Source organism: Dendropsophus ebraccatus, chromosome 1 (assembly GCF_027789765.1).
Source record: "Dendropsophus ebraccatus isolate aDenEbr1 chromosome 1, aDenEbr1.pat, whole genome shotgun sequence".
Taxonomy (NCBI): Eukaryota; Metazoa; Chordata; class Amphibia; order Anura; family Hylidae; genus Dendropsophus; species Dendropsophus ebraccatus.
Window position 1 is genome coordinate 174,176,107 of NC_091454.1, and position 27,831 is coordinate 174,203,937.

The 27,831-nt window shown below is 41.3% G+C and overlaps 1 protein-coding gene across 7 annotated transcripts in view; it reads right to left on the reverse strand.

Annotated features, from left to right (window-relative positions):
- AGBL1 (AGBL carboxypeptidase 1) overlaps positions 1-27,831 on the reverse strand; it is a 449,865-nt gene that overhangs the window by 153,253 nt on the left and 268,781 nt on the right. For all 7 annotated transcript variants that reach the window (XM_069956680.1, XM_069956679.1, XM_069956678.1 and 4 more), the window contains one exon: positions 11,034-11,194. In XM_069956680.1, the coding sequence (XP_069812781.1) occupies positions 11,034-11,194 (161 nt within the window). The remainder of the gene's footprint in view (positions 1-11,033; positions 11,195-27,831) is intronic.

The following is a 27,831-nucleotide window of genomic DNA, read 5'->3' on the forward strand; positions in this document are numbered from 1 at the left end:
CTTATCTAGCAAAGCAAAATCATTTTCCATATTGCTGACAACTCCAGAAATATTAAACCTATTGCACACTTTTGTGTCATCTGCAAACGGACAAACTTTAACTACCAAACTTTCTCCTATGTCACTTACAAACATATTAAAAAGAAGAGAACCCAGAACAGACACTTGTGGCACAACACTTGTATCAAGTCCCTGCTTGGAATATACACCATGAACAACAACTCTCTGATATCTATCCTGCAACAACAAATCCACTGAACTATCCAGGGATTAAGTACAACTTTCTATAGCTTCTCTATCAGCCACTTATGGTGAACTGTATCAAGGGCTTTGCTGAAGTCTAGATAGGCAATATCCACAGCACCACCTTCATCCAGCACTTTTATGACATAATCTAAGAAATCTGTGAGATTAGTCTGACATGATCTGCCTCCATGCTGGTTTAAATCCATTAAATTGTTAATTTTTAGGTGATCCATCATCTTATTTTTTAGTGTTTCTATTTTTTAACTACTACAGACCAGTTAGGCTAACTGGCCTGTAGTTACTGGGATCTTCTCTACTCCCCTTCTTGTGGATGGGTATAACAATCATTAAGGAACATCTCCTGTTAGAAGGGCTAGGTTAAATAGATCCGTCAGGAGGGCAGCAATCACAGATCCAAGTTCTTTAAGAACCGTGGGGTGAACGCTATCTGGACCCATTGTGTTATTTAAGTTTCTTTGAAACATCAACCTCTGATAACACTGGAGCTGATCTGTCCAACCATACTGTGATTGTGAAAACCTTCTGAAAACGCTGGGCGGAAGTAACTAGTCAAATAATCAGTGATCGCCTTACGTCTACATCTCAGCTCTCTTTGTACCTCCTATGGGCTGCCTTTTCCCTTTACTATAGTTGTAACACCTTAGTGGTTTCTTTTTCCTTTTGATAATTTCTCGTACATGTAGTCTAGTTGCCTTTATTTCTTCAGAGAGGCATCCCGAAACATAAAGATGTCTAAGGTGTAAGAGATAAAAGAACACTAGCCTTAATCTATGCCTAGAGACAATAGAATTTTTATGGTCTTGAAGAAGAAGCCATCCTTTCTATGCATGTAAAGAATCTTTTCAGCTACAAAACAGAGCTGGCACAGTTACTCAGACACACAAATGAATAGGGTGATCTGTTCCTATAATATTTCTAGAGAAATCTGGTAAAAAGGAACATAAAATTACTGATGTCAAGTAAAAAATGGAGTTTAAAAGTGTCACACTGTCCCAGAACTTGAGAGCGATAAACAACAATAGTTTACACTTTCTGAGCAGCCTTGTCAATAATTTGGAAGCTAGGGTGCATTTGTATGATAAGATCACGACGTTCAGCTCACCTTGACCATCTGAGATGATAAAATATAAACAGTTTCTCAGTGATTGTAAAATTCTTAATCCAGAAACATGGCCAGCTGATACGGAAAATTGAGCAACAGATCAACAATAACCACACAAAAGCTTTTAATTCAATAATTTGGCAGCTCCAGAATTCTCCCAACCATGAAACTGGCTCCCTAAGGTTAACACTGCATCAACAACATTTATAACTTGTAATTTTATTAAAGCTTTACCAACTGAGAAAGGATGATTAGTTTGGGATATTTTACGCCCCTAGGGATAAGACTTTTAAAGAAATGTTTTCTACTCTCCCTTCCCCTGATTTTTCCCTCCACTATCAATTTGCTTACCCAGCTATCTCTCAGATCTTCTTTCAGACTTCATCTTTTGCTAATCCTTCCTCCTTCAAACTCCTATACTGTTTGCATTCTTCATATATATATATCAATGTTCATTTATTTTCTATCAGTTGTTGACCTCACTCTAAATAACGTACTTAACCCCTTCACGTCAGTAACAGGTATATATACGTTCCTACTGCACATACCCTGTGCAGTAGGAATGTACATATACGTTCCTGACTTCAGGGGGTTTTATGTGTGCGGGACCACTGCAGTGAGAACGGAGAGCGGTCCTGCACACATCAGAGTCCAGAGAACTGAGGGTAATGACAGGCAGCTGCGATCCCATTTAACCCCTTAAATGCCACGATCTATAGCTCCTGTCACTGAGTGATCGGGACCCTTGCAGCCATGCTGCGCGGGTCCCGATCGCTAGTGCTAACCGGCGGGGGTAAGTCACTTACCTCCATCCTGTCAGATCAGCGTTCTATGCATAGGGTCTGCTCTCAGGCAGGCTCTATGCATATATCGCTGATAACACTGATCTATGCTATGCTATGCTTTAACCTCTTAAGGACCCATGACGTACCGGCACGTCATGGATCACTGTCACTTAAGGACCCATGACGTACCGGTACGTCAGCCCTTTAAACGGGCGCCGCGGCCGGCCGGGTCCCGATCGGAAAAGATAGCCTGCTATAATACATAGCAGGCCATCTCTCCCTGTCGGCATGGGGGGTTGTTAACCCCCCCCATGCCGACGATCGCCGCTATTGGCTGATAAGCCCATAGCGGCGATCGGAACCTTTCCGGGCCATCGGTGGCCCGATGACCCGGAAAAAAATGGCGGTCGGTGCTGTCCGAGGACGGCACCGACCGCCATTACTGTAAAAAGTAATGGTGGTCACGGTACCCCACAAGTAATAAATACCTGCTCCGGACCCCTCAGCTAGGTAGCTGAGGGGTCCGGAGCAGGTATTTGTACATTACTCACCTGTCCCGGGGTCCTGATCGGCGTCTTCCGGGTTCCCGGCGTCCTCTTCATCTTGTCGGGACTTCGGCTTCTTCCGTGAGTCCCGATCGTCTGTTTCCGGCTCCAGCGTCGTCTTTTTTCGTATTTTTCCGGCTCCAGCGTCGTCTATTTTCGGATCTTGCGCTCTGCTGCCCCCTAGCGGCTGATAAGTGTAATACACGTATCAGCCACTACAGGGATGTTCAGAATGTAGTAAAAAAAAAAATTTTTTTTCCCAATTTTTTTTTTCCTATTTTCCGCACCCTATCGCCGCTGAGTGTTGATCAGCATCGCACGAAAGTGCGCTGCTAATCAGCAACTCCTCCTTTTTGGCGTAGGGTGGTTTTTTTTTATATCCTACTTCCACGGTCTGCTGATAAGTGCCGAACATAAGTGCGGCATTCATCAGCAACACCATTTTTGGCGTAGGTTTTTTTTGTATACTTACTGTAAAAAACACGTAAAAAAACACTACATTACACCACACTACATTGAATAAAGTTTTACACTACACCACTACATACCCCATATACCAATCCCCATATAAAGATGGCCCCCAGGGTGTTTTCGGTATCGGACGCATACATTATTATTGCCTCCGACACCGAAACAGCCAGTGAGGATGAATGGGGGGTCCTTTGTTCCTCCATTCATCCTCATCCTCCTCATCATCCAGTGACGTGTCTGGGGGATAGCGTAGCGTACGCTGCCCCCATGACACGTCTTTTCCGCCAGTACCGTCCCAATAAGAGATGACGGTATGGCGTGAAATTCTACAAACTCTGTGAGAGTACCTCAGGGTACACTTACAGATTTAGGGTACGTGCATACTGCGGAATGGCGAAGGATAACCCTTCGTGCATTCCGCAGCTGGCACCCGCCGGCGGACTGATGCAGGGGCGCGTCTCCGCCCGTGTCATAGACTCTATCCTATGCACGGGCGGATTCCATCATCCGTCATTCCATCAACACGTTGGACGCAGAGCGGAATCCGCCCGTGCATAGAATGGAGTCTACGACACGGACGGAGACGTGCGCCTGCATCAGTCCGCCGGCGGGTGCCAACTGCGGAATGCACAAAGGGTTATCCTTCGCGATTCCGCAGTGTGCACGTACCCTTAGGGTGTATGAAGGAAGGGACACTCGAATCCAGCCCCCAGATGCCCACTCCCTCCCCCCATCCTCGGAGTTAGTGGGGACATCGTCCGGGAACTGATCTTCCCCACTGCTGGATAAAGGTCACCACCTGTACGGGGATAACTTTTATACCAGCACCCCCTCTTCCGCTCCCTCGCTGCCCGAGCTACTGTAGCTTGCAGCACGATCCGAAAATATCAGAAGTAGTAATAAAGCCCTAATATTTAGCAGCCATGGAGCGGACCCAGCGCTTCTGGATATGAAGGACCCCCTATCGCACCAGGACAACATTTTCCAGGTGACGTCCCCCACACTGGAGAACGGGAGACCCCAGAAGAAGTGCAGACTGTGGCGTAACAGGGGGATCAGGAAGGACGCCATTTACCAGTGTGCCACCTGTCCTGATCACCCCGGCCTCTGTATACTGGATCGCTCCAAGGCGTACCACACGTCACTGGGGTTCTACATTATCTAAATTCTGTCCCTTATTCCTATTTCAGGGGTCACGTTGATCCAGGGATTATTCTGATCGCCATTATGGAGTCGGGAAGGAATTTTTCCCCTGTGATGAGGCTACTGTCGTCTGCCTCACGAGGGGTATTTGCCTTCCTCTGGATCAACACAGGTTGAATTTGATGGACACCTGTCATTTTCAACCTTATAAACTAATAATTGGCCTAATACCCCCAAATAAATTAGAATTGTCCCTTTTCCCCAGCTAAATAGGTATGGCCGCCATTCCCATTAGAGGATGCCATGATGCAATTACAAAGCCTCTGTGCGGCCAGGACAGTAGAAACCCCCCACAAGTGACCCCATTCTGGAAACTACACCCCATAAGGAATCTAACAAGGGGGGCAGCGGGTATATGGCCCCCTGGTGACGGCCACATTTGGGACGTGAAAATGAAAAAAATGGTATTTTTTATTTTCACGGCACATGTTCTACACATGTGCCCATCACTAGTGGGGTCCATATTCTCACTGCACCCCTTGTTAGATTCCTTATGGGGTGTAGTTTCCAGAATTGGGTCACTTGTCGGGGGTTTCTACTGTTCTGGCAGCACAGGAGCTTTGTAATTGCGACATGGCCTCCATCCCCCATTCCAGCCTCTAAATGGCGCTCTGTCCTTTTGGTGACTTGCCCTGTGCCCATATGGCAAATTATGTCCACATGTGGGGTATTTTCGTACTCAGGGGAAACTACCCTACACGTTTTGTGTTCATTTTCTTTTTTAACCCCTTGTGGAAATGGAAAAAAATCAAGGCTAGACCAACATTTAGTGTAATTTTTTTTTTAATTTTTACTCTAAATCATTGATCTTGTCTTGATTTTTTCATTTTCACAAGGGGTTAAAAGATAAAAAAAAACACAATGTGTAGAGCAATTTCCCCTGAGTACGGAAATACCCCACATGTGGACATAAAGCGCCATGCGGGTGCAGGGTAAGCCTCCAAAGGGAAGGTGCGCCATTTGGTTTTTGAAGGCTGGATTTGGATGGAATGGATTTCGAGGGGCCATGTTGCATTCAAAAAGCCCCTGTGTTGCCAAGACAGTTAAACCCCCCACAAGTGACCCTATTATGGAAACTACACCCCTCAAGGAATGTAACAAGGGGTGTAGTCAGCATATGGACCCCACTGGTGACGGGCACAAATGTGGAACAATGTGGCGTGAAAATGAAATATTAAATTTTTTACACTATAATGTTGGTCTAGCCTTGAATTTATCATTTTCACAAGGGGTTAAAAGAGAAAAAAAAACACAAAATGTGTAGAGCAATTTCCCCCTAGTCCGTAAATACCCCACATCTGGACATAAAGCGCCATGTGGGTGCAGGGCAAGCCTCCGAAGGGAAGGAGCGCCATTTGGATTTTAGAGGTTGGATTTGGCTAGAATGGATGATGAACGCCATGTCGCATTTACAGAGCCCTTGTGCTGCCAAAACACTGTAAACCCCCCACAAGTGACCCCATTCTGGAAACTACACCCCTCAAGGAATCTAACAAGGGGTGCAGTGAGGATATGGACCCCTGGATGACGGGCACATTTGTGCCATGAAAGTGAAAAAATGAAAATTTTCCCTTTCACGTCACATTTTTCCACATTTGTGCCCGTCACCAGTGGGGTCCATATGCTCACTGCACCCCTTGTTAGATTCCTTGAGGGGTGTAGTTTCCAGAATGGGGTCACTTGTGGGGGGTTTCCAGTGTCTTGGCAGCACGAGGGCTCTGTAAATTCGACATGGCCCTTGAAATCCATTCCAGTGAAATCCAGCTTCCAAAAGCCAATTGGCGCTCCTTCCCTTTGGAGGCTCGTCCTGCGCCCGCTTGGCACTTTATGTCCACATATGGGGTATTTCCATACTCGGGAGAAACTGCGCTACATGTTTTGTGTTTTTTTTTTCCTTTTATCCCTTTGTGAAAATGAAAAATTGAAGGCTAGAACAACATTTTAGTGTAAAAAATACTTTAGTCTTTTTTCACGCCATATTGTTTGGAAAATCTGTGAAGCACCTGTGGGGTCCAGATGCTCACCGCACCCCTTGTTACATTCCTTGAGGAATGTAGTTTTCTAAATGGTGTCCCTTTAGGGGTGTTTTTTAGGTTTTGGCACCCAAGAGCCTCTGCCAACCTGAAGTGGTACAGTCAAAAATGACCAAAAATAACGGAGCCATTGAAATTCACTAGGCGCTCCCTTATATCTGAGGCTTGTGGTTGCGTCAAATAGCGCAATAGGGCCACATATGAGGTATTTCTATAAACTGCAGAAACGGGGCAATCAATATTGGGGTGCATTTCTCTGGTAATAGGTTTATAATTATGAAAAATATTGGATTACAATAAAATCTCTGCACAGAAAATTTAAATTTTCAAATTTCTTACACACTTAGCTTTTATTTCTGTGACTCCCCTAAAGGGTTAAAGAACTTTCTGGATGTGCTTTTGCAGAGTTTAGGGGGTGCAGTTTCTGAAATGGGGTGCTTCGTGAGGCTTTCTAACACACAGTCCCCTCAAATACACTTTAAGGCTGGGTTCACACTACGTATATTTCAGTCAGTATTGTGGTCCTCATATTGCAACCAAAACCAGGAGTGGATTGAAAACACAGAAAGGATCTGTTAACACAATGGTGAAATTGAGTGGATGGCCGCCATATAACAGTAAATAACGGCCATTATTTCAATATAACAGCCGTTGTTTTAAAATACCAACAAATATTTGCCATTAAATGACGGCCATCCACTCAATTTTAACATTGTGTGAACAGAGCCTTTCTGTTTATTTAATCCACTCCTGGTTTTTGTTGCAATATGAGGACCACAATACTGACTGAAATATACGTAGTGTGAACCCAGTTTAAACCTGAACAGTTCCCTAAAAATATCTGATTTTGAAATTTTACTGAAAATTTGGAAATTTGCTGCTAATGTTTTAAGCTTCCTATTGTCTAAAAATAATGAAATATAGTTTAATAAATGCCGCCAACATAAAGTAGACATGTTGCTAATGCTATTTAATATATAATTTATGTGGTATAACCATTTTCTGTATAAGCAGAAAAGTTTTAAAGTTGGAAAAATGCATTTTTTCACAATTTTTCACGCTATTTTGGGTTTTTTCATAAAGATTCGTTATAAGTATCGACTCCAATTTACAAGAAATGTGAAGTACAATATGTCACGAGAAAACAATCTCAGAATCAGCCGGATAGGTAAAAGCATCCCGAAGTTATTAATGAATAAAGTGACACTGGTCAAATTCATAAAATTTGCTCCGGTCCTTAAGGCCATTTCAGGCCCGGTCCTTAAGGGGTTAAAAGTATAAAAAAAAAAAAACTTATAAACCCCCCCTCCAAAAAGTTCAAAATACCTACTTGCCCATTATAAAAATAAAAATATTTAAAAAGAAAATTAAATAAACATATAAATCGTAGCTTGTGGAATTGTCCGATCTATTCAAATATAACATTATTTTTCCCGCACGGTGAACAGTGTAAATGGAAAAAAAACACACCAAGATTGCTGATTTTTTAAAATTTTATATCAGGGGGGGGGGAAACTAAATCAAAATTTTTCTGTTACACCAATATGATGTTAATAAAAACTAGAAGGCGGGGAGGAACATTGCATTAATTTGACCCTGACATCCAGGCATTAAAGGGCTCTGTCTTGAAGGGGTTAAACTTGTTTGCAATCAATGTCTAATTTTTTTTATAAACATGTAGCTTAAAATGCAATAGCTTTCCAATGTTTCTATTTGCCTAACCGCACCCTTTATTTTCATGACCACACCTACAAATATGGTTTTAAAGACATAGCTCAGCCTCCACTCTGCTACCTTCAACTCTCCTACTACCCCTGCCTCTGCTGCCTTAGACATTATAGTCCTGGAACTTTTTATTTATTTATTTATTTTAGTGTAAATTAGTACACAAGCAGCTGATGTCGATTTGCAAAATGTTTTTGAAAATGTGATGGCATTAGCTATAAAACAGGCTGTGGGGGAGATTTATCTAACATGGTGTAAGGTACAATTGGCTTAATTGCCCCTAGCAACCAATCAGATTCAATATTTTTTTTTCCAAAGGATCCAGTTCTACTTTATACCAGTTTGATAAACCTCCCTTTATGTTCCCACTACAGGATTAGATAAGTGAACCATGAGCATGCTCGGGTTCGTCCTAACCCGAATGCTCAGCATTTGATTACCTGTGGCTGAAGAAGTTGGATACACCTCTATGCAGCCTATGGCTATGTTCACACTAAGTATTTCCATCAATCTATTGGTCAGTAGTTTTTCTAAACAAAACCAGGAGTGGGTTGAAAACACAGAAGTTGTGCAAATATTTCCATTATCATTTTGTCCTGTCAGTTTCACTCCTGATTTTGGATGAAAAAAAGACTGACCAAAAGACTGATGGAAATACTATGCGTGAACATAGCCTATGGCTGTATCTGTGTTTTCAAGGTAGCTGTATCCAACATCCTCAGCTACCTGTAATAAAATGCTGAGTTGACAGCTGCATCTAAATACATACTGTCCCCCTTCCCTGGCGGTCTAGTGGGGGATCACACCCCGAGCAGCAGCGGAAAGCAATAGAACACTGAGCTCATTGATCTATGCAGTATATCTACACTGCATAGATCTCAATGAGAGATCAGAGCAGTCATACTAGAAGTTCCCCAGGGGGACTTCTAGTATGTGTGTAAAAAAAATGTTTTTTTTTTTTTTTTAATTAATACAAAATCCTATCCCCTAATAAAAGTTTGAATTACCTCCCTTTCCCCATTTTATAAATAAAAATAAATAAACATGTTTGTTATCGCCATATGCGTAATAGCCTGAACTATTAAATTTATCACAACCCCAATCTCGCATGGCAAACAGCGTGAGCGTAAAAAATTCCAAAGTGCAAAATTGCGCATTTTTGGTCGAATCAAATCTCGAAAAATTGTAAGAAAAACAATCAAGAAATTGCATGTGGGCAATCAACGTACCGATAGAAAGAACACATCATGGCGCAAAAAATTATACCTTTACACAGCCCCATAGACCATAGGATAAAAGCGTTATAAGTAGAGATGAGCGAACCTCGAGCATGCTCGAGTCTATCCGAACCCGAGCATTCGGCATAGCGGGGGCTGCTGAACTTCGATAAAGCCCTAAGGCTATGTGGAAAACATATCCATGTATTAATGTTTTCCAGACAGCTTAAGAGCTTTATCCAACTTCAGCAGCCCCCACTATGCCGAATGCTCGGGTTCGGATAGACTCGAGCATGCTCGAGGTTCGCTCATCTCTAGTTATAAGCATGGTAATAGAGCAGTTTTAAGGAACATATATTTAAAAAAAAAAATTCAATTTCACCACACATTAATTTTTTTTCTGGTTTCACGGCATATTTAAGGCAAAAATTACATCTGCCATTGCAAAGTACACTTAGTGGCGCAAAAAATAAGGGCTCATCTAGGACTCTAGGTGGAAAAATGCACGTGCTATGGATTTATATACACAAGAAGGAAAAAAGGAAAGCACAAAAATGAAAACTGGCTGTGTCCCCTAAGGGTTAAAATAAAATACACAGAATCACTGGACATGTCACATCATTACATGTGTTTGTCTCCCACTAATTTCTTCTATCTCAATAGAAAACCGTAACTAAAAAATGCCCCATAGATGTACAGTGTTAAAAACAGGAGGCATAAACCTAAAGCTATGTTTAAATAATGCTTAGAAGTACACATACACATAGTATTTCCATCAGTCTTTTGGTCAGTCTTTTTTCAACCAAAATCAGGAGTGGAACTGACAGGGTAAAATTGTAATGATATAAAGATTTGCACAGATTCTGTGTTTTCAACTCAAGACTGACCAAAAGACTGACAGAAGTACTATGTGTGAACATAGCCTAAGGGTACTATTACATGAAGCAATTTTTTGATGATAGACGATCTCAAATGACCGCTATGGCGAACAACCTGAAATCGTTTACCAGATTACACAGAACAATGATCATTACTAAAGGTAGCTTCACACATATCATATTGCAGCAAATTTTCTGCTGCGGATCCGCAGCAGATCAGATTTGACTAAATGAATAAACACAGCATTAAATCCGCACTGTCAAATCTGCTGTGGATCCACAGATTTGATGGTGCAGATTTGATGCTGTATTCATTCATTTAGCCAAATCAGCTTCAGATCTGCTGCGGATCCGCAGCAGAAAATCTGCTGCAATACGGTACGTGTGAAGCTACCTTTATGATCGGTCTTGCAGTCATTTTGTTGTCGCTGTTGTGTTCGTTGCTACAGCGAAAAACCGAAAATATGCTACATGTGAACAATTTTTAAACGATCAGCGATAAAAAAAAATAGGTCCAAATTCTATCAAACGACCAACGATTTCTCATTGGTTAGTCATTGTCTGCTATTACACTAAACAACTATCGTTTTTTTGAACGATAACCGCCCCATGTAATAGTGCCCTAAGGGTGTAATAGATGCAACTGCAACACAACCTGATTGTGTGTTTTCACCCTTCGGCCGTGGTCACACTGAACATGCTGTATTGGATGATAAACTTCCATGATTCTCTCAATTATTTCTCCAATCAAAACACTTTAAAAAACAACAATAACACAGTGTGAACAAGTCTTTTAGAAAGGCTTACCTGGTTCTGTGATTATCAGCGCCTTCTCGCTCCACCTCCAGCAGCGCCTCTACCTGAGGATGCAGAGTTCCAGAATAAAAAGATTTGGTTTGAAGAATTAACAGTCCAAGGCAGAACTTCGCCCCCATTTCTTCTAACTCTTTTGTGCCAACCTGTAAACCCTGTGAAGGATGCAGATGATATGGAAATGAGTAAAGGACAATCAATCTTAAAGATAAACAACGCGCACTGAGCGTGTGCGCATTAATTGAACTGAATCCCATGAAATCATTAATAACTTCTACACTTGCATTTAAATGCTCCTGCGACTGTTTGCAGATGATCGACCAGCACTATTTATCTAATTGTAAAGTTCTCTGATGCCTTAAACTTTACCTTACTTTGCTTCCAATAGAAAAAAAAACATGTAGACACAGGACTTGTTGCTTACTAAAATAACAAGTGATAGAAAGGAGCAGAGCAGCTGCTGTAGTAGCATGCCAAGAAGATGATCGATATGTAGTAGATGACAAAATGTACTCTTTATACCAGAGAGGTAGGATTGTAAAAGCGTAAAATGTTTTACTTGTGACTTACATTTTCTTTAAAAACATTTAAGTATAACAGCTCCCAATAGTTCAAAGTTGTATTGTACAGTATGTGGTCGGTAAAACTAATAGAAATAGAAATATTTTGCTATAGAAATATTTTGCAATGAGACGTAACTATCATTAAAGAAGCAGTTGTGACAAAAAAATTATTATTGGCCCCCCTGGTAGGCGCTGGCACGTATACTCACTGCAGCTGATGAGTGTCCTGCGGCGCGGCTTCATTCCGGTCCTGCGGCGCTGTTCAAATCTGGCGTGCGCTCACTTCCGCCTCCGCTGTGACTCCTCTTATCTGTCCTGTGATTATATGCCGGAACTCACGCGCTTCAATGCATTCTCTATGGAAGCACGTGAGTTCCTGCATACAATCACAGAGTCACAGCTGAGGCGGATTTGACTGGGACACCGATCAGCTGCAGTGAGTATACGTACCAGCACCTACTGGGGGGGGGGGGGGGCAATAATATTTTTTTGTCAACTGCTTTACCTTCCAGTTTCTGAGATAGGAGGATTTATAATTTGACTAGTCAGATAAGTGTAACCTTAAGGAGGTGGATGTGATTATAAAGTCAGGGTGTGTGTATTAGGCGTACAGGTTCCTCAATGTAAAACATTCACACCCCCTGACTGTGAAATGACACTTATCAGGCAATATTCTTTCCCATTATTAAATCTAGGTTCACGTCCATCTGACTATCCCCTCAATTGTATGGCAAATTATGAATATGCATACCTTGGGAATGGGAAAAGATAACAAGGCATTGTAAAATTGTGTGTAAACAGAGCAACCTAGCTATTAAGGGGGGAACCTGCTAACCCCACTCCCTCCCTTAGCGAAAACTTACATGATACAGAAATAAATAACACACACACATTTTGGCAAAAATTTTGCAGCGTATGCTGCATTTTATTATAACTTAAATACACATATGGGGAGGCCCGACACAAATCACGTCCTACTTTTCCCCAGGAACCAGAGGTGAGGGTGACCCGCCTAGGCCATTCCCCCCAATTGACCTCAGCCTGCCGCCTAGCCGAACCGCGGCAAGGGGCCCCTCACCAAATGGAACCACCCGGAAAAGGAGAGCGTGATTTCCGCCTTACATAAACATTGAACCTGCAATATAAAAAACCGTAACAAACATAGTAATACAAAAACCTTGATGACAAACAGGGTGGGTGGGTGGGACCTGCAAAAAAAGTGCTTAACCTACCTCACACTCCCTCTCCTTTTATTCTCATAACCCCGCCCCCTCTTAAACCTATCTCACCTGAAATACCTCCCACAGGTATTCCCGTTGCCTAGCTAATTCTCTTTGTCTCTACACAAAGCCCCCCAGCTAAGCCCACCCACTCCACTAACTCCAGCAGCCATGTTTAGCTCCCTCATGATACCAAACCACCATTATCCCCATTACATACAAATCCCTCTAGCAACAACCCGGTCGTGGTCGCAGAGACCCCCCTTATGGTTCCTCGCCGGGAGGCCCCTTAACCCAACTCATCACTCCTAAATGGTGAAAACTTAATATTTTAGGTGCTGGCTACATGTCCTCTTTAAATACCTAAAATTACACCTAATCTGGCATGAGATAATTTCTGATTACAAAAGGGAGTTTTTTTCCCCGTTCAACTTCTGTACACAAAATTATGACATCTTTCCCTAGCTAATCTCTGACAGACTCCCCTTGTTCTTAAGTTCAGTTTTTTTTTAAACACTTTCCTCCTGATACTTGTTTAGTCCTTTACCAAGGTTTTGATCATGACCCCAGACTGATCTTCTTTCCTCCAGACTATACAGATTCAAATTCTTAAGTCTTTCCTGATATGTTTTTATGCCTGACACCCTCCACCATTTTTGTAACCCGTTTTTGGACCCATTCTATTTTATCAATGTCCTTTTTGTAGGTGAGTTTTTGGGCGGTTCTCCTCCATCTGTCCATCTCATATCGGGCGCGGTACAGGTTGTATAGACTAGTCTCTTTGACTTTTGAATATTTTGTACTCTGGCCTTTTCCTTTCTGTCTGTGGAGGAAAGTGGCACTTTATCATGCACTTTTGACACATTATCCTGCACTACCTGCACTTTGCCTCCACATACAGTGGTTATCATATTGTCTTTCCTTATTCATGGGATTGAGGCAGCTCACTACTGCCATCTTGTGGACAGTGGTACTAGTGCAGCTTATTGTGGCGTGCACTATGTTTACATGTTTTTAAGTGTTTTTATGTTTTGTGTCTCTACTCTAATAAACATATTTTTGATAAATTATATCGGGTGTGCTGGTTCAGTACTTCTCTTTTCTCTTTCTTGACATATTGTTCAGCTTTTAGCACTGTAGCACCCCTTTATTTTTATTTTTATTTTTTGTGGTGCCCTCCCCTTTTCTATACTTAATTTTTTCTTTTTGTAGGTGAGGTCTCCAGAACTGGACACAGTATTCCAGATGTGGTCTCACTAGAGCCCTATACAGCGGGATCACAATCTCCCGCTTCCTTCTGGTTATACCTCTAGCTATACAGCTCAGCATACGATTTTCTTTCCTTACCGCCTGGTTGCACTGTTGACTGATTATAAGGCTGTCAGACATCACTAGCCCCAAATCCTTCTCTTTTGAAGTCTTTTCCAACACAGTACTGCCGATGTGATACTCGGATAGAGGATTCCTCCTCTATAAGTGCATTATTTTACATTTGGAAACATTGAACTGTAGTTTTCATTGTTTGGACCATTTACCTAGCAAAGCTAAATCATTGTACATATTACAGACACTACCAGGAGTATCATCCCTTTCGTGTCGTCAACTCATCATCAAACAGACAAACCTTACCTACCAATCCTTCTCCTATGTCACTTACAAACACAAACATGCTGTTAAAAGTAAACATTCTCAAATCAAGCTTGGTGGGGGACGCCGTAAACCTGTAGGGGTCAACAGGGGAGTGCGGACCTATAAGAATTGATTGATTGGACCTGTAAGTATTGAGTATTGATTTTGTGTTTTTTATGTGGACTGTATTAAATTGTGTGGTCTCCATCTTAACAAACTGGTTACGAACTTGGCAAAATATTTGGTACGGTAAAGGAATCTCGCTTCGTGATGTTCGGCTTGTAATCTGAAGATGATGTTACCCAAACATAGCACTGCTGACAGAATTACCACAGCTGGAACACCACTCAATGTTTCAACTCTATACAAGTATAATAATTATAAAGTTGTCTTGACTACAAGAGACAGAAATGCAGGTACCCTGCGGGAAGGTTATATTACAATGAGATGAAAGCTAGTCTAATTGAAGGACTCATCAAACAGTAAGTTGCTTTCTTGCACAATTCCATGTGCCGACATGCATGCAGAGCTTGGAATGACATCAACCCCTGACATATCAGGATTATAGACAATATTCATTTTCTTATGGAAATGACATTCTCTTTCACTAATATCTTAACATTCTATGCACAAAGCCATTGCTGAGATAAGCCCATTTTGGTACTCTACATGAGGATTTAACATCTGCGTAGCAATGTAATACACTGGAAATAGTTTCTTGAGACTTGTAATCTACACTTCACCTTCCCAAAGCTACACACAGTTCATGTGGACAGCCAAGGAGGATGAAAGCATTGTTCACACATGAATACAAATGAATGTCATGGAAATATCTACGTTTATTGCTAACACAATGTCAGATGAATTATGCCCACCCCATAGAGAAAAGTGGAGGCATCCTTAATCATAGGGATAATAGTTGTGGGCCGATGCATTTTTATTCCTAATTACATTCCATTATTGAGACTTAATACAAGTCACTCCCAGCAATGATTCAGCAAATGGATTCAAACTAAACAATGAAATCTGATGTTTCATGTTTGCTCATTCTAATTGCAAAATGATAACTTCCATTGTATCTTTGGTTCACACTCCTCCCAAGCTTTTACTTACTATTACACTGCCTGGTTATTATATTATTTAGTTTGACAGAATCCATTAGTAGAAAACTCAAAGAACGGATAAAGTACTTTGTCAGATGTTGATGACTCTTTTACTACATTGAAACAGTATATATCCTGTAACTTATCAGGTTAAAAAAGACATTGATCAAGTTCATCCAATAATCCTACTGTGTTGATCCAGAGGAAAGTAAAAAAAAAAATTCTTATAAGGCAGATGCCAATTGCCCCATACCAGTTCCACAATCTTCTCTTACAGTAAAGAATCTCCATCTGAGATAATAGTAAAACCTTCTTTCTTCTAGATGTAGAGCAGTCATGTCAAACTCTGGCCCGGGGGCCAAATCTGGCCCGTGGGGCCATTATTTTTGGCCCGCCATACTATATACTATATAAGATACTATGGGGAGGGCTGGCTACTACATGAGATTACTGGGGATGACTGGTTGCTACTAGAGATGAGCGAACCTCGAGCATGCTCGATTCGATCCGAACCCGAACTTTCGGCATTTGATTAGCGGGGGCTGCTGAAGTTGGATAAAGCCCCAAGGCTATGTGGAAATCATGGATATAGTCATTGGCTGTATCCATGTTTTCCAGACAACCTTAGAGCTTTATCCAAGTTCAGCAGCCCCAGCTAATCAAATATGGAACGTTCGGGTTTGGATCGACTCAAACCGGAACCCGATTCACTCATCTCTAGTTACTACTTTAAGACTATTGGGGGGGCTAGCTACTATTTGGGCACTATTGGGAAGGCTAATATGTTGGGCAATTTTGGTTGGGTTGGCTACAACATGGGGTAATATAGGGGGTTGGCTATTACATGGGTTGGGGTATAATTATCCCATAGCAATTTATCATGTCATTTATCACAGTGCTGGGAGACGCACACCACTGACAGTGTCAGGAACACTGCATTCACGCTACAATAATTATCAAGGGTAGCCCGCGACTTTGTCCAATTTGTACATTTTGGCCCACTGTGTATTTGAGTTTGACACCCCTGATGTAGAGGATGCCCCCTTGTCATGGTTACAGGCCTAGGTGTAAAAGATCACTAGAAAGGTCTCTGCACTGTCTATTCATATATTTTTTAATTATGATCAGATCGACCCTAAGACGTCTATTTTCTAAACTAAATAGCCCCAACCTATCTTGGTATTATAACCCACTCATTTTCTTAATGACCTTGGTTGTCCTTCTCTACACCCGCTCCAGTTCAACTGTGTCCTTCTTATAAACAGGTTCCTAAAATTGGACACAATATTTCATGCATTGTCTGACCAGGGACTTTTACAGAGGTAAAACTAAATTCTTGTCATAAGCACCTATGCCTCTTGAGATGTATTCAATCATTTTATTAGGTTTGGCATCCACAGCCTGGCATCTGTGACTAACGTTGAGTTTACTGTCCACCAATACCATTTTTTAGCACATCATTGTACATTATTATTCTAAAAGCCAATGGTCTAACTTTACATTTATTAACATTAAACTTTGCTATTTTTCTGCCCTATCCTTTATATGTTTCTCGATACAGTGGTACTTTGGTTTAAGAGTAACTTGGATTAAGAGCGTTTTGGATTAAGAGCTCACAGTTTTTTAAAACTGTAACTTGGTTTAAGAGCATTGCTTTGGTTTAAAAGCTCCCTGTACTGGGTGGAAGGGGGAGTGGGGGAGGGGCATGGTCTGCATAGTGGGGTCTACAGCCCTGTACTCTGACCCAGGAAGCCTCCCTTACCTTCCAAATTATAGCGGATCTACTTCAGGCTTGGGCTTACATCAGGGGACAGGACTTTGGAGGTAATCTCTTTAAAGCTGTAACCCCTCTTTCCCTGGACAGAGAGTGCTGCATTTATGTGCCCACATCTGCCCTGCTCATTCCTTCATGCTCCCTGCAGTCTCTGTCTGCCCTTGTGTTTCCCATCATTTTCATTCCTTTTATAATGTGCCTGTACTAACATTCAGCTATACACACTGCTGCTATACTGTGACTGCACCTACAATCAGCCATTCACACAGCTCTGTGATTCTCTCTTCCTGATTGGTCCATGCTGAACACACACCCCTCCCCCATTGTTGTCATGTGACCACAAAGACCTCTGAAAGCAGCCCTGCTTCTCTATTCCAGACTGTATCTACAAAATGCTGCTATGTTTTCAGATTTATGTCCTTACAATGCATTATACACCACTTTCTGATTGTTATACTGTACAGTAACTTATAATATCACATATTCAGCTGTTTCTGAATGTTTGTTTCATTTGTTTTACATGTAATTCAAAAAACAAACAAACATTATTTGGGGATGTGGAACCAATTGTCTGCATTTCAATGATTTCTTATTTCAAAATTTGTTTTGATTTAAGAGTGATTTGGATTAAAAGTATGGTCCCAGAATGTATTATGCTTGTAATCCAAAGCACCATTGTATTAAACTTTGTTTATTGTACAGTATGTAAATGGAATACCATTGAGGGGTTATTGAGAAAGGAATTGTTTTGCATTCATCTCTCCCCCTTTTGCATGATGACTGACAGCCTTCCCTGCTTGATTTCAGATGAGCTTGTCACATCAGAGAGGGCTATCAGTCATCAGGTAGGAGGCATGCCTGCAGCAGAGGGAGAGATGAATGCAGATGGATGATTCCTTGACTCTGACTACTGTGTAATGCCCCTATTACCCTAGGTACTTGTATGCATCACATTCAGACATACACATCATTCAAATATAAAGAGTGGCATAATGGCATAACACTGCCAGCAGAATAACTTAGAAAAAGCTGCTGACGGATTTCCTTTAAAACTTGGTGCTGTTCCATTGCAGAAAATGAATACCTTAATAATGTTGGTAGTAATTTGTGCAGGGATTACATATGGGTCTGGTTTCTGCAAAATCAGAACACATTTTGAACACATACATGGAAACCGAACCTTAGGCTATGTTCCCGCGCTTTAAAAACAATTGCCGTTTCATGTAAATGGGTGCTTTTTAACATTACCTACAGACAAAATTAATTCTGCACTGTAAAAATAGCCGTTCATGTGGAATGATACCCTAATGACCATGCCCGTATCTGCCATGAGGCGAGGTGAAGTGTTCGCCTCAGGTGGCAGATAACACAGCCCTTGAGGGGGGCGGCATCAGCGTCCTGTGTCCTTATCATTACAACTAGTTACGGCTCAGTGCCCAGCAGTGTTTCCTGTCAGTTGCCTCATGAGAAGCACTGAGGAGGCACTGGAAGCTTCGTATTCACAGGTATTCACATCACATAAGACATAGATACAGGGGGGCATTTATTAAGTCCGGCGTTTTTTAGCGGACTGCCTCTACATAAATCACGTGCGCGTTGGTGCGCACCGCCGAAGACCTACGCCAGCTGAGGACTGGAGTAGGTTTTCGGCATATATTTGGGCGGAACGGATGGTAAATCGCGCGGACTCTGAGTCCGCGCTCTCCGTTCCGCCCACTACACACCCCCTTTCCGCCCCCCTGGCATACTCGGCGGAAAGTGCCGATTTGCGAATATTTTATTCGCAGATTGGCCATTTGCGTATAAAAAAATACGGAAATCGGCACTTTCCGACGAAAATCATCCGTTCGCAGGATGATACATGTGGCCCTTAGTGTCTCCTGCTGTTAACCCTTTCAATAATGCAGAGTTATTATACTCTGCATCACTTACACACTGTAGAAAAGAAAAAGTTACCAGCAGCGGGGACGCTATATTATGTCTTCTCTGAACTGCCGACCTCCGAGCTGACCTCAGCAAAGTGCAAGAGCAGGAGAAGAGGCATAAAAGTAATGTTCTGCTCTGCTGTTAACTCTTTCTGTATTGCAGAATGTAAATGATGCACAGTAATACTCTACATTCTGCAGTACTGAAAGAGTTAACAGAGCAGCCCGTTTTATGGCTCTTCTCCAGCTCCTGAGGTCAGAGGTCAGCAGTTGCAGATTGTTGTTTGTTTTGAAGCTCCCAGGGGGCCCATAGTGGCTCAAACAGTTAAAAAATCTGGTCACCGCACAGAGCACACTGTTATCTATAGTGCTGTCCCATACACACTGCGATGCTGCATTGTGCCTGTTCTGGATCTTCTCTCCCTGACTATTGCTCTGAGGGGGGGGGACGCTTTGTCAGTTTTCGCCTCAGGCGGCAGAAAAGCTAGGATCGGCCCTGCTAATGACAAAGGTAATGATAATGCAAAATTTAAACATGCACAAAACATATATACACAGTGGTGCCTTGGATTATAAGCATAATTTGTTCCAGGGCCATGCTTGTGATCCAAATCAACTCCTAAACCTAAGCAATTTTTCCTCTAAGAAATCTTTGAAATGTAGACAATTGGTTCCACACAAGAAAATTATAGATTTTTTATTCTGAATAAAATGTAGAACAGATGAATTAAACAATGAGAAACAGCTGAGTATGTCATTATTATTATAAGTACAGTATTATTACTGTACAGTATAGCAATGAGCATGTGGTGTATAATATATAGTAAGTGCATAAGTATGAAAAAAAAACAGCAGCAGTTGGAGCTGCAGATCCCTATAATGCAGAAGCATAGTACAACAGGCTAGAATAGAGAAGGAGGGCTGCTGTCAGAGGTCTATGTGGTCACATGACAGCAATGGGGAAAGGGGGGTTTTCATCATGGACCAATCAGGAAGTGAGAATCACAGAGCTGTGCAGGTGGACATAAACATTCTATGCAGCAGTTTGAATGGCTGAGTGTAACTGCAGGAACATTATAGCATCAGTGTGTATAGCTGAGTGTGAGGGCAGCCACATTATCGCAGGAATGGAGAAGATGGGAAACAGAAGGGCTGACAGATCTGCCATGATTTGGAATGTGAGGGAGACTTTCTGGGTCAGAGTACAGGGCTGTAGACCACCCTGTGCAGGACATGCTCTTCCCCCACTCGCGCTCCCACCCAGTATAAGAAGGTCTTAAAGCAAAGTAATGCTCTTAAACCAAGTTACAATTTTTTAAAACTGTGAGCTCTTCTGGCAAAACGCTCTTAATCCTAGTTACTCTTAAAGCAAGGTACCACTATATATATATATATATATATATATATATATATATGTATATATATATATATGTATATATATATATATATATATATATTCGAAAAATGCTCTACAATTGCTATTTCAATGGGGAGTACAAATATTTAATGAATAGACATGTTAGAAGTGAATACTGTGTGCCTCTACTTTTCCAAGGAAGCACGTACATTTTTTTCTCCTGGTTCCCATATGAACTTTCTGGATGGTTCTATTTCATATTGTAATATATAAGGAGCATGGCTTCTCGTCGAGAATTTTGCATAAATATTGATGTAACATGCCATGCTTGTTATGGTGTCCCCTGCTGTTTTTTTCTTTCTCCCTCACTGGCTTTTCACTCCTTTTTACAAAAAAATAAAACTTAAAGGGGAGAAAAGATAAAACAATCAATTTTAGACCAGTAGAGACCTGCTGAAAACTAGTTTTGTGAGGTTTGCAAATTTTGGGTCATATTTGTAAAAAAAAAATAATAGCAAATTGAATACAAAGGAATCTAATTAAAACATAGTAGCATATTTTAAACAGATGTTGTTACAGTGTCACAAATTGGAAAATGTCAATAAAAAAATGTCAGCCTATCAATCATTCAATTTCCGTCAGGGACAGTAGTGGACCTAGGTGATGGATCAGCTGCGTAATATTATTTTTTTCCCAGGACAGCAGTGGACATTGGACAATGGACACTGTTCACTGTTCCTAGTGAATGGGTATAATGCTTTATTTTTTTTTAAATTCTATTAAAGGGGTTATCCAGCACTACAAAAACATGATCACTTTTCCCCCTCTCTTGTCTCCATTTTGGGTGGGGTTTTGAAACTCAGTTACATTGAAGTAAATGGAGCTTAAAGGGGTTATCCAGCGCTACAAAAACATGGCCGCTTTTCCCCCTACTGTTGTCTCCAGTTCAGGTGCGGTTTGCAATTAAGCTCCATTTACTTCAAAGGAACTGAGTTGCAAAACCACACCCTGTCAAGAGACAACAGTAGGGGGAAAGTGGCCATGTTTTTGTAGCGCTGGATAACCCCTTTAATTGCAAACCGCACCTGAACTGGAGACAACAGTAGGGGAAAGGTGGCCATGTTTTTGTAGCACTGGATAACTCCTTTAAGATGAACACTCTCTTTACTGCTCCCAGTGAATTGTTATAGCGCAAAACAGTCACCCAGTTACTTGGTATACTGGACAATGGCTTCCCTGCTCCCACAGAAAACCACCCAAACAACTTGGTGGACATTGTGAGAGGGGATCAACGACATAGAGTACCCTTATAATTATATAATAGCAACATCCCAGAATATCTTTATAAATTACTTCAATGGACAAATTATTATGTTCTGCTCAAGTTAACAGCACCATTTAACTTTTGTTCTTGGGTCAATCTATTTAAGTATGTCAACAGTTCAACTAGCAGCATAATACTGGGTATATAACACTGTCATGTACTACATTATTTTAAATCACTACACATACAATGCTATTAAAGTGAACATCCCATACATGAGCTGTAGACATATATATCATCTAATTAGTTCATGCCTTGTTAAATACTTGAAATAATGGATCCAGCAAAGAGGGAGCTGTAAACCATGTACATCAAAACGGCTAGATATTAAACTAGCAGCACATATTACTTGGGGAGAGATAAACAGCAGAAATGTAAATGTTAGCCGCCTTTACTAGCATACAGTAGACTAAATGATTACCATGGCCCTCGAGAGATAAAACCCCAGGTGGGCATTCATGCATTAATAAACTGTCTGTCTCCTGCAATTAAGCCAACTGATTTCAAGCCATTGTTCACACATTGTATATTTATCACTTCAATCTGAAATGTTGGATTGCAAAAAATAACAACACTCATGATGCCTGGCACCGGCTGCCTGAATTATATATGATCGCCTGCAGAAAGCATTAACAACTCCTTGGTTCTCTCAAAGCTCGTATATCAAAGCTGTTTTGTGCACCTGTTGCTCCCAGGAGTGGAGTGCAGATCAGAGACCTGTAGAAACCGTAGACTAATTTATCAACAGCATATATCTAAGCAGAAGGACTGGAGCAAATACACACTCGCCTGCCCTCCGAATGATGGTTATTAAAATATCAGTCCACTATCATTCATATGACCTCCAAGGTTTCCGGCATTACAAGCGTTTCACCTGTTGTCTGTTTACATAGATGCTGGATTATTTTTTCATAGATGACAAAGATATATGTCTTCTGACATATATGAGGATTAGCATCACCAGCACTAAACTTCTATGTACATATTGTGCACAGGAGTTCCTGATATGAGGGCACAATGGCCAAATGGAAAGGCACAAGGACCAAGTATAAGAGCACAAAAAACAGATGTAATGGCATGGGGACCAGATGTGAAGGAACAGTACCATATGACAGGGCGAAAAGACCAAATGGAAAGACACGCATACCAGATGCGAGGACACAAGGGCCAGATGCGAGGACACAGGGGCCAGATGTGAGTGCAATAGCTGTTAAGTAGGGATGAGCGAACCGAAACGTCACAAACTTTGAGTTCATTACGAATCTGGTTAAAATACCAACGGCGACGCAAAATTGTACTTTTTTCACAGAATAGACCAGGATACAAGGGATTATTACTGCTATAATGCCTTGTATCCTGGTTTTCTGTGAAAAGCAAGATGTGTGACGTCACCCCCCAGCACCAGGAATCGCCTGTACGTGCCAGCAGCTTCTCAGTGTGTGGCCAGAGTGCACAGAGAGAGGAGCTCTGTATCAGATAGAGAGGGAAAAGAGATAGATAGATAGATAGATAGATAGATAGATAGATAGATAGATAGATAGATAGATAGACAGATAGCCAGACAACTAAATAGATACAGGGAGAGATAGAGAAGGAATAGAAAGTATTAGTGAGAGAAGCAGGAGAGAGAAAGAGAAGAAAAAAAAAAGCAAGATCCAGGGAAAGCTAGATGTAGAAGATTAGTTGATATATAGGGAAAGAGGCTGAGGAATTAAGAGATAGGTAGAGATAGGGAGAGATAGGCATCTAAATAAAAATATAGTGAGATCTAGGGAGAGTTAAGGAGATAAAAAAAGAAATAGGGAGAGAAAAGTGAGAAAACAGTCAGGAAAGGTAGCATTGAACCAGCTCCTGTCCCGTGACTGAGAGTACACGCTAGACGTTGCTCCACTGCTGGGTGCCCTCAACCTAATTTAGCCGCAACCAAAAAAGTTTAAAAAAAAACTTTTTTTTCTCATAAGCTGTTATAGGTGAAGTAACCTATACCAGCAAAATTTATAGAAGCCCTCCATAGAGTGTGACGCTAAGTCAGCGCCCCACAAAACCTGTCCATTTCTGCTTTGCTGGGTGCCGTCAACCCCGTTTAGCCCCAACCAAAAAACTTTGTTTCTCATAAGCTGTTTTAGGTGAAGTAACCTATAGCAGCAAAACTTATTGAAGCCCTCCATAGAGTGTGACGCTAAGTCAGCGTCCCACAAAACCTCTCCATTTCTGCTTTGCTGGGTGCTGTCAATCCCGTTTAGCTGCAACCAAAAAAGTTTGTTTCTCATAAGCTGTTATAGCTGTTATCAAGTGCTGCCTCCTCCTCCTCCTCCTCCTCCTCAACTTGTCAGTTCTTAACAATACTGTCCTGGGTGCAATCAACTGCTGCCTCCTCCTGCTCCTTAACTTGTCTCTTCTCCACAATACTGGCCTGAGAGCAATTAACTGCTGCCTCCTCCTGCTGCTCAACTTGTCTCTTCTCATCTATACTGGCCTGGGTGCAATGAAGTGCTGCCTCATCCTCTTCCTCCTCAGCTTGTCTCTTCTCAACTATACTGGCCTGGGTGCAATCAAGTGCTGCCGCCTCCTCCTCCTCAACTTGTCTGTTCTCAACAATAATGTCCTGGGTGCAATCAACTGCTGCTGCCTCCTCCTGCTCCTCAACTTGTCTCTTCTCAACAATACTGGCCTGAGAGCAGTTAACTGCTGCCTCATCCTGCTGATCAACTTGTCTCTTCTCATCTATACTGGCCTGGGTGCAAGCAAGTGCTGCCTCATCCTCTTCCTCCTCAGCTTGTCTCTTCTCAACTATACTTGCCTGGGTGCAATCAAGTCCTGCCACCTTCTCCTCCTCAACTTGTCTGTTCTCAACAATGCTGGCCTGGGTGCAATCAAGTGCTGCCTCCCCCTCCTCAACTTGTCTCTTCTCAACAATACTGGCCTGGGTGCAAGCACGTGCTGCCTCCTCCTGCTCCTCAACAATACTGGCCTGGGTGCAATCAAGTGCTGCTGCCTCCTCCTCAACTTTTTTTTTCCCACAATTTTTTTCACTATTTTTGCACTTTTATTCACTACATTTTATAATTATTTTTTATTATTTTTTTTATTCACAATTTTTTTCACTATTTTTGCACTTTGATTTTATCCACTTTATCCACAAACGAAACTATACCCTATCAGACTCAATTGCAGCTATTGTAGCTGCAATTAATCAGCCGTTAAAGCAAGATTCGTTTTAGGTACGAATCCGAACTTCACAAAAGTTTGCCGGATCGAACCAAACCAAACTTTAAAAAAATTTGCTCATCCCTACTGTTAAGTACTGCAAAATATGTTAGCATTATATAAATGACTTCAATATTAATGGATAAATAAAATCTATTGTTTATATATTTTTAATATTTTGCAGGAATGCAAACAATATGTTTGCTTTATGTCCACAACAAAAAATTATAAATCTGTAGACAAGTCATGTGTTGCCATGTTAGGGTATGTTCACACTGAGTAAAAGCGGCTGAATTCCGTGGCAGAGCTCTTCAGTGTGGAATCTCTCCTCCCTCAGTGTCCCAAAGTGGCTCTGTGGGAGTGCTCGTGTGCCTCTGCTCCCGCCGATCTCTGGAAAAAGAATTGACATGTCAATTCTTTGAGCGGAGAGCGATAGAAGGAGAGGCACGCGAGCCTTCCTATAGAGACACTGCGGGACACTGAGGCACATGGGACTTCGCCAACATAGAATGCTTCTATCATACAGAAAAATAATAGACATTATTCTTGTCTAGGTTACCAACCACCACTCTGCTCTAAAAGCAGTCGTCAGCTACATATCAATAGATATATAGAGGAGGATTTATCAAATCCCTGCTCCCATGCCGATGCCGGATTTATTAAGAAAAGCACATCTCTCCGTAAATTGGGAGATTCTGAGGTTGCCATGTGACAGAAATCTACACCAGCTCTGGAGATTGTATAGATTTTCGCCATTAATTTAGGCCTGCTTGCAGACATAAATCATAGTCAGTCAGACGCAGAAGGAGGCCATGCCCTTTCTGAACCATGCCACCTGTTGCCCATCAGGTGAGGAGGGCATAGACACCACCTATAGTATCTGTAGTTATATAGATTAAATTTAAGATTTATTAAAAAAAACAACAACTTTCAAATGGACTTATACTGTATATTCCGACCATTTTCTATGACACTTGAAATTTTGCTCGGGGGCCTTCTGCTTCTCTTAATCATCTTTGAGAAGTTTCTAAATTTAGTAAATTTAAGTGATTGGAAGCTTACTTATAGGAAGTGATGTGTACTTTCCGGTCTGACACAATGCCCTTTGCTGCCACCTCTGTCCGTATCTTGAACTGTTCGATGTCTGATACTTTTAACAACACTTAGTGACATGCTTTACAGCAACACTCATAAACATGGATAATTATAGACAGGACCTGCCCCCTTTAGATGAATGTGAAACATCACTAAGCATAGGTATACTCTGGGACCCTTGATAAGTTTGTTCCGCAGGGAGCTGCTATAGTCTTATACTGGTGCTATCTGTCTACTGCTATCACATCTCTCACTGTAATTCTGTACAGGTAACTTTACAGAAGACTTACAGGAAGTCTCAGCTTAGTTTGAGACCAAGTGGAAAGTAGTGATGAGCAAGCATCCCGATGTTATATAAAACATTAAAAAAATGATCGCGATTGGTTAGTGTTCGTGTTCGTCAAACATTTACCAACAAATAAGAAACATACATTAGAAGCGTAAATTTCTGTCTACGCACATGGGAAGAGATTATCAGGTGCAAAGCGTAAAAGACCCTGTTGCGGAGGCTCACAAGTTCGATTATGTTCAAAAATGATCGTTATAACCATTTCGATTATGGAACAAATTGTGTCATGTTCGTACAAACATACGGATATTTACAAACATATCTGCTCATCACTATTGGCGCGAATGAAAATGGCAAAATTTCTGGATTTTTTTTTTTTTTTTATAATATAGGTAATATAGAAGTTTTTTTTTAAAAAAACACCCAAAAATTTTGAAATATATGTTTAACATAAAAATTTTATTAAAAGAATAGCTAATTTTCTCATGACACATGGTCCTTTATGAAGAGTTTTGATTCCACATTTTTTTAGCATTCTGAATGACCCTTAATGACGTATGTTTTGATTCTTTAACACATTTGCTAAATATTCAGTAAAACCATCTGCAGCCAAGATACTCAATACAGCTGTCTCATCTGCACGCCTCTCTGCTACTGCCTTATCTGCTTTTATATGCTGAGCCACTCTAACTGTGGGAATACAGAGCACGACAATGCAAAATGCTACTATTCACCGTAAGATTATCATTTGGAATTCTCTCTATGATTCAAATAATGGACATATACATGTCTAAATGAAGCTCAAGGCGGCTTACTTCATAATGTGCAAGGCAAAATGATAATATAGCATGATTACCTCAGCAACCATTTGCATATGATTACATATAATGCCTTTCACTATGGTAATGAGCGTTGTTAACTCCTTTGAGAGGTATACATCACACTAAGTATGTTTACCGATGACTTACATTTACAGCTTTCTGGTTTACCACCAGAAACCATTTTCAAAGACAAACACAGGTCAAGAACATCATATATTCTATTGGTCTCTCAGCTGGTGTAAAATATTATGGGTAAGGAGAACGGAGGTGTTTTCAGGTGTAAAATATGAAGCCGAGCAAAATGCGGACAGCGGCAATCTAAAGTGTTTTATTAGGTTGCATCTGGTAGAGCTAACAGCTCATCATTACAATAATGTTATGTTATGGGTGAATTGTGAATTTATTTAATTGCTTGGAGCTAATTTGGTTTATATTGAGGATAATAGAAGACCATTAAGCTACAGGGGGTGTAATTGGCCAATTCT